General features: G+C 41.5%; 2 protein-coding genes across 2 annotated transcripts; both read left to right on the forward strand.

Annotated features, from left to right (window-relative positions):
- Positions 1 to 1,457: 1,457 nt before the first annotated feature.
- On the forward strand, positions 1,458 to 2,390 carry LOC310691672 (olfactory receptor 12D1-like; the record flags this gene model as incomplete). The annotated part of the gene is made up of 1 exon (XM_083471538.1): positions 1,458 to 2,390. The coding sequence occupies one exon, from the start codon at positions 1,458 to 1,460 to the stop codon at positions 2,388 to 2,390; it is 933 nt and encodes a 310-aa protein (XP_083327664.1).
- A 4,122-nt stretch (positions 2,391 to 6,512) lies between these two features.
- Positions 6,513 to 7,451, forward strand: LOC310691673 (olfactory receptor 12D1-like; the record flags this gene model as incomplete). The annotated part of the gene is made up of 1 exon (XM_083471539.1): positions 6,513 to 7,451. The coding sequence occupies one exon, from the start codon at positions 6,513 to 6,515 to the stop codon at positions 7,449 to 7,451; it is 939 nt and encodes a 312-aa protein (XP_083327665.1).
- Positions 7,452 to 8,326: the final 875 nt, after the last annotated feature.

Here is an 8,326-nt window from a genome sequence, read left to right on the forward strand (position 1 = left end):
TCTGAAATTGCTTCTGGACTGAATATAGGGATAGGGAACCCATGGCTGTCAATATTCATTCATTCATTCATTCATTCATTCATTCATTCATTCTATTTTTATGCCACTTTTCCACACAAAAAGTCATGCTCAAAATAGCTTACAACAAAGAAACCGGGATGCATTTCAAACACTACAAAAACAATTTCATCATAACAGAGCAAAACAATAACATAGTAACAATTTAATAACAACAATTTCAACTTCATATATTCTTGGATTCCATTTCCCATTTGCCCCAGCTAGCATGGCCAATGATCAGGGATAATGGGAGCTGAAGTCCTACAACTTCTTCAGAAAACATCCTTGCTTAATTCCAGCATGACTTCTTCTTCCTTAGGTCTTTGCCAACAATGAAGGTGCTCTGTAACTCAATAATAATTCTATCTGGTCAAAGAAAGGAGTGGTCATGGAAGAAGATCTGCCAAGTCCAAATCTATCAGTCTCATAATAGCAGGGCAGTAGCAGGGTGGAAGGGGGGCATTACTACTATTTTTTGTCATTACTACCACTGGAGCATCAAAGAAGTAGGGGAATATAATTGCTTTGGACCCACTTTGAGAGCTCTGTTAGAGAGTGGCTTGCCTTGTTTTCCCAAGCTTCAGATGCTTGCCCTGTATCTTATAATGGGGAAACAAACATTTATAACTTGGGGAAGTGGATAAAAATTTGCAGACATAAATTTCTTCTAAAGAGGTGCAAGGATTTTAGAGTGAGAAAAAGGTGCACTTGATATACACACCAATGTCACATAAGAACACAAGAAGAGTCCCACTCAGTCAGGCCAAAGGGCCAACATAGTAGAGTAGCCTGCTCTCACAGGGGCAACCAGACACCTATGGGAAGCATACAAGCAGAATCTGAGAGCAATATTCTTCTCCCAACTTATGATTCCCAGCTCCTGTTATGTACAGGTAGTACAAAGCTGATTAGGACAGTGATGGATATGGGCATGAAGCATCAGAATCATATTTTTACTTGGGAAACTGGTTGGTGGGCTTGCCTTTGTGGCACCCAGTGTCTTTGTTATGTGTATGCAAGTTCTCACTCTTCATTTAAGAGCCAACAAGCCCAGCACATCATTGTAGGCTGATCTTTAGAGCAATTTGCTAATATGAGAAGATTGGGGCCTGAGGAGTCAGCAAAGATGAAGAGATCAGCTCTTCTCTACCCACCCACCCCAAATCTTATGCATACCCTTTAGCATAGTCAGGAATTTAGATTTGGCAGAGGATCCTAGCTGTGATTTACTGTGGCCTATGAAACCAATTTCTATTTTTGATTGTTCTAGACTTACTTATCCTTTCCTCCATCCACCTGATTTACTTCTTTCTTTGGCTTCATCTTTGCTCATTTACAACGGAAACAGCCTGTCATAATAATGCTTCCTTGCAATATTTCTGCCTTTATTTTCAGTGATGGAGAACCAGACAAATGTGAATAATTTTATCCTCATGGGTCTGACTAATGTCCCTGGGCGGAAAACCTTCTTCTTCATCAGCTTCTTGTTTGTCTACTTTGCTATCATGGTAGGGAATGCCATCATTTTACTCATAGCACTGATTGAGCCACGCCTGCACATCCCTATGTACTTCTTTCTTGGGAACCTCTCTTGCCTTGACATATGCTACTCCACCGTCACTGTACCAAAGATGTTGACAGGCTTCCTCTTTGGATACCAGAAAATCTCTTTTATTGGATGCATGACACAGCTTCATTTTTTCCACTTCCTGGGTAGCAGTGAGGCTTTACTGCTGGGTGTCATGGCCTATGACCGCTATGTAGCAATATGTAATCCACTGCGTTACACTGTCATCATGAACAAGAAGACTTGCCTTTTCTTGGCCATGGCTACCTGGACCACTGGATTCCTCCATGCTCTCATGCACACCATAATGACATCTCGGGTCCATTTCTGTGGCCCCAACATAGTCCAGCACTTCTTCTGTGACATTAAACCCCTTTTGAGATTGGCGTGCTGTAGCACCATTCTTAACCTCCAGCTCCTCAACATAGTTACAGGCCTAATTGTTGTGCTCCCTTTCCTCCTAACATTTCTTTCATACACCTACATCCTCTCCTTCCTCTTCTTAAAGGTAAAGTCTAAGGAAAGCAGAGCAAAAGCCTTCTCCACATGTGCCTCACATATCACAGTTGTGACTCTTTTCTATGCAGGGGCTATCTTGACTTATGTTCCCCCCTCCTCAGGAGAATCCCTAAAGCAAGAAATCATGGTCACTCTCATGTACACTGTTGTCACTCCAGTTCTGAATCCTCTGATTTACACTCTAAGGAATCAAGAAGTGAAAACTGCTATTAAAAAATTAATAAATCAAAAGTGCAGAGCTTAAATATGGACTTAATAGTTTGTTATTGCCCTTGTTTCAGAGAACTGATATTGGCCATGGAAGGTCATAAGATGCAGCTAGGCACAGAGAATGTCAAAAGATCCTCATAACCACTTTTAGGCTTTCCTGTGTTGAACTAAGGGAGGGGGCAGCTATATCTGGATTCTTTATTGGTGGGTGGGATATTTTCATGCAACGGGCATGACTTTTCTAAATCTTTTTATCAGATCAAATCCACTGTCTTTTATATTGTGTCTTTCCAAGCTACAGTAAGTAACAATCTGTTGGATAGATCTGGTCTCTGAAACTGGTTCAACCTCACAAAAGGTCTACAATAGGGATATAGAACAATCCAGATGCTGTTGGACTGTATCTCCAATAACCCCAGACATCACTGCCAGTAACCAAAGAATATGAGAGTTGTGGTCTAAGAACAAATGGAGAGCTAATGCTTCCCATCCTTGGTCTACAGACTTTCATAATGAATCGTTATGGTGATTCCCCTTTCCTGTAAACACCTAAAAATGTGTGTAACACACAGATAAAGCCAACATGCCTTTAAAACATGAATACCATGTGAGCATGCCTGTAGGGCTTGTCTGTAGATCATAGGCAAGTGTATACTCTATGACCAAACTCTCTGCTGCAATGTAATGCAGGTAAGATCTTTGGGGTAGATCTTGATTGATGGAAGGCATGGTCCTTATTCAATGTTGAAAACAAAAATTATTTCATTGTGGGATAAAGGGAACTGATATGCCTCTGTAATTTCATCAAAAAGAAGTGGGGGGGGGGAGGAATGCGACTGTACTTGCATTGCCAGAAGTATGTGTAAATGGTTAGTTTTTGGCAAACAGCAATCTGTGTTGCTGAAGAGATATCATACTGGCAGGTGCAAAATTCATCGTACTGGCAGTAAAGGCCAAAATGCTCTCACTACTCTATTTTCAGTTTATCAAAAGAAGCATGTGTATACATAGATCATATCCAATTCAGATGTGATGCAGCAGGTGAAATTCTACCCTGGCAACTGAGATGACATTTGAGAATAAAACCAAGAAGCTAGGAGCTGATCCAAAGCCCAGATCTGATGGAAAGAGGGTATCATTGTAAGCAGGTATAAACAAATAAAAGCAACATTCAGCTGAAAAAGCAATCTCTTGGGAAAATGAGGGGCTCCTGTGACACCTTGGTTATAGAACATAGTTTGTCTAGGCTACGATGAGCAAATCTGTCAATTACATTTTCCCTCAGTTTCTCATTTTTCCAACTTATTTTCACTTTTCCACTTTTCCACATCAGTTTGCATTATTTAAAGTCCTTGTGAAAATTCTCCAATTTCAGTGTGAATTTCTCCTGATTGCCACATGTTTGTATGGGATTTCTCCTGATATATCATTTCCCCCTGCTATAATAGAATTTTGTGTGCTACTTCCACAAATATGTCACTTTTGTGCACACTTTATGCTGGTGTATGAATTTTTTGTACATATTACTTGGGTGACATTGCAAAATTCAAAGAAGTTACAATTTTTAAGCATGGCTGTGTTTTGTTTTGCTGATTGCTTCACAAAGTATGAATTAATTTGCTTTTTAATGAGAAATTACCCACAAATGGGTCTGAACTGTTGGAAAGGAGGCAATGGTGTGGTGTTCCACACCCAATTTGTATAACTCAAGCAAGAAAGAAGGTGAACTGTGCAGTGAAATGCAAAGTCGAGTTATTGGGTGGATTCTTGATTTGGCACCCCAACATCACCTCTGATAAAGATATGTCAGGGACTGGACTGAGGGGGATGAGACTGAGGAGGAATGGTGGAGACTGCCCCCCTTCTCCTGAAGCAGTGGTTTGAGGAAGGTCACAGCTCAGAGACACGTGAACAGAAGAGTTGGGAGGTTTTGGGAGAAGAGAAGGGCGAGACAGAAACACATTATCACAGAACAGTATTTCTGACCCCCCCCCTCCTTCTCCCAGAACCTGACATGCATTGAAAGTGGAAGAGCAAAGGACTCAGAGACAATTAGACCCTGGCGACCACTGTAAGGTGAAGTGCTGTTGCTAGGAAGGGAGGGGACAGGAGCTCAGTTGGAGCAACACCATTAACCTTAAGGGGCAGCGTACAGAGGCCTCTTGCCGTAGATATTGAATAAAGACTTGGTAAGAGCTTCCTTGTCTACTTCCTTGGCTGTCTACTGTGAGACGGGAAAGGATCAGAATTCACTGAAACCTGACAAGAGGCTGCATTTACATATAATGGTAGTTGGCTCAGATGACAGTTTAGGTTGGCCCTACTCTTGTTTTAGGGGGGTTGTAAGCTTCTGCCTGACACTCCAAAGGAAATGGGTATCCCATTAAAGAGATCTGGGAGGAGGTGCTACTCTTCAGACACCTAGGCATGGGCTAGGGCCATAGCACTCCTTAAGACAGTTCTCCTGTGGGGGTGAACCATTTGGATGTACTGTATGTTACAGGTCCTCCTCGTCTCAGGAGCAACCCCTTTTGGAAATACTTCCAGCAGCTGGGCTGGGTGTTAATGGTTATACCCAGTGTGTTTGCCAAACCTATTATATCTGTAAATAATAAAAGTTGTGGCCTTATTTGACCCCCAAAATTATTATTGTGTATTGATTGGTTCTTTTCCTAAATCAGGGGACATCAGGGTAGTGGTGGTGCCTGGGCACATGAGGAGAAAATCTGTACGCAGCTTCCAAGGCACAAATACAATTACATTATGATGGATTCTGTACTCAAGAATGTGGGCCTTATAAAATAATATTCTAAAAATAAAATTGGTCATTAAAAACAGCTTGGCAGAATTTATTGATTCTACAAATTGTGTTCTCAAAAGCACACTTTATATTCTCAAAGGCACACAGTGTTTATTTTCTCAAAACCAAGAGATTTATAGACTCTATTCCCACATGAAGAGGTACTAAATTAATGAATGTAGCTGATTTCCCCAATGACAGCCAACAATCTTTAACAAGCTGGGTACATGTTGCATACTAAGTCTTAGGCTTACACATTCACGTGGGGTCACACAGCAATCAGAGTGTATTTCTTTTGTCTCCTTTAAATACTTCCTTCATACCACTTAACATCAGTCTCATGTTCAATCATCTAAGGGAAAAGCGAACTCATCAAGGTAGGCGCCGTCTGCAGCTTGAAAGAACTCACTATATAGCTGGATGTTAATATAGCAATTTATGTTCATCCAATTCTTTACTCCCAGGGTGAAATTATGCATGTTACAGCCTGCTTTTGTGAAAACTACAACTGATAAACATGAGTAAAGAACACAATAGAAAAATGAAATGCTCATGATGATAAAGTAAAGCAAAGGGTTGAAACTGGTGCTAGTGCTAGTAAGATAAGACCATTTGAAGTTAATGAACATAACTTGGGTTCAATAATTTAAATGGGTGTTTGCTACAACTCAAATAACTGGATTGGCAAACATTAATTAATTGGTAAACATTAATCTTGACCAATGCTATCTGTAACTATTCTTTGTCCAAATGTGGATTTCAGATGATCCTGAAAGAGTCATACTGGAAGGAGAACACAGGTACAATTTTGCTGTAGTTATTTATGTAACGATATGCTAAAATGTGAGTCTCTATTTCTAGGGGTAGGAGGGGATGGCTCTGCGACTGGGATGGCGATAAAATTGTCCCTGATTTGACCAAAAATACTGTTTCTTGACTGTTATTCATCAGACAGGTTTGAGGGTTGTGCGACACCTGGGCGCGCAAGTAATGATTATGGTTGTAGGAAAAATAAAATCATTTCCCTATAAAGAATGTAAGTGGGTTTAGAATTAGACTGGGGTTTTATCTGGCTATGTTTGTAGAGATTTCAGACACAGTCATACCTCGAGTTGCGTTTCCTTCACATTGCCTTTTTCCAGGTTATGAACACTTCTGGGTTCGCCGGTTCGCACATGCGCAGAAGTGCTCTATCATGTCACACGCACAAGCAGAAGTGGTGTTCTACTTACGGACTTTTCAGGGTGCGAACGACACCCCGGAAGGGATCATGTTTATAAGTAGAGGAACCACTGTATAGGTAAATGGCTTGAATGGTACTCACCTACCTTTCTTTCTCCCTGCTGTCTTTTAGAGATGAAGAACCATACAGAGGTGAGAGAATTCATCTTGATGGGCCTAACCAATCTCTGGGCTCTTCAGTGTACACTCTTTGTCACCTTCCTGATGCTATATTTAGCCAGCCTATTGGGGAATGCATCTATTGTGCTTGTTGCAATAGTTGAACCAAAGCTGCACACTCCCATGTACTTTTTTCTTGGAAACCTTTCCTGCCTTGACATCTTCTTTACCACAACCACAGTTCCAAAGATGCTAGCTGGTTTTCTGTTGCCAGTCCAAACCATTTCCTTTGGTGGTTGCATGGCACAACTCCACTTTTTCCATTTCTTGGGCAGCAGTGAAGCCATTCTTCTTGGAGTAATGGCATTTGATCGCTATGTAGCAATATGCAACCCTTTGCGTTACTCCATCATCATGCGCAAGCAGGTCTGCCAAATATTGGCAACAGCCACATGGTCTACTGCCTTTTTTCATGCCCTGATGCATGCAGTGGCAGCTGCCCGTCTGCCCTTCTGTGGGCCCAATCACATTGAACACTTTTTTTGTGAAATCAAGCCTTTGCTGAAACTGGCCTGTAGTAGTACTCATCTGAATCTCTTACTTCTTAATATTGTAACCAGTTGCATTGTCATGGGACCTTTCATTGCCACACTCCTCTCCTACTTCTACATTATCATTTTTCTTCTCTTCAAAGTACAATCCCAAACTGGTCGGCAGAAAGCTTTCTCCACCTGTGGATCCCATCTGATGGTGGTTGGATTGATGTACGTGCCAGTGTTGTTTAACTACATGCTTCCTTCTGTGGGTAATGCTTCTCAAAGGGATATGATGGTGACCCTCATATACAGTGCTGTTACACCAGTTTTGAACCCACTTATCTATACATTGAGGAACCAGGAAGTCAAAACTGCCTTGTTGAAGATTCTGGGAAGAAGGTTTTTGACATTTCACTGAAAGGAAATGATCAAAAGAGGCTTTATTGGTTTGTTCTTGTTCTTATTATATTTTTGTGGTTCTTTGGTGTATTTTTATGTTGAGAATCACCCTGAGATCTACAAATGCAGACCCTCCAAGTGTCTCTAATTTCCAGGGACATCCCTGATTTAGAGAAGCTATCCTGGTTTCTGATAAGATCCCAGAATCTCCCACTTTTCCTTAAGATGTCCCTATTTTCATTGGAGAAATATTGGAGGGTATCTGACCCCTGAGCCATGTGAAGGAAATCTGTTTAGGAAAGGTTTTTTTAAATGTTTTATTATGATTTTATGTACCATATTTTTCTCTCTACAACACGCACCTGACCATAACACGCACGTAGTTTTTAGAGAAGGAAAACAAGAAAAAAATATTCTAAACGAAACAGTGGATGTATGATTTTTGTGGTTCATGCTGTGGCCACAGACATGTGTTCTGACGGTGAGTTTGGGGTAGCCCAATGCAAAAATCCTGAGGATCCATGTGGATCCATGCTTTGTAACCACGTTTTTGTGCCATTGCGGCCCAATGAAACAGTGGGTGCGTGTGTGTTTTTTGGTGCAGGCTGTAGCCATGGACATGCTATGTGATCTGATGGTGAATTTGGGGTGACCCAGTGCAAAAATCCTGAGGATCCATGTGGATCTGTGCTTTGTAACCACGTTTTAAGTGGGGAGGGAAGGAAAAGCATTCAAGGGACAAGGAGCACGTGTGGGGTGTGTGGAGAAGGATGCTGCTAATAATGCAGGAGAGGCTCCTCTCCTCTCCCACTTTGCTCCTTTAAAACAAGCAGGCTCTGCTTCTCTCCCTCCTCCCCGGCTCGGCAGCTGCCGAAACGCTCACACTCACACTTA

This window comes from Podarcis liolepis (genome assembly GCF_965112155.1).
Source record: "Podarcis liolepis genome assembly, chromosome: 13".
In the NCBI taxonomy this organism is placed as follows: Eukaryota; Metazoa; Chordata; class Lepidosauria; order Squamata; family Lacertidae; genus Podarcis; species Podarcis liolepis.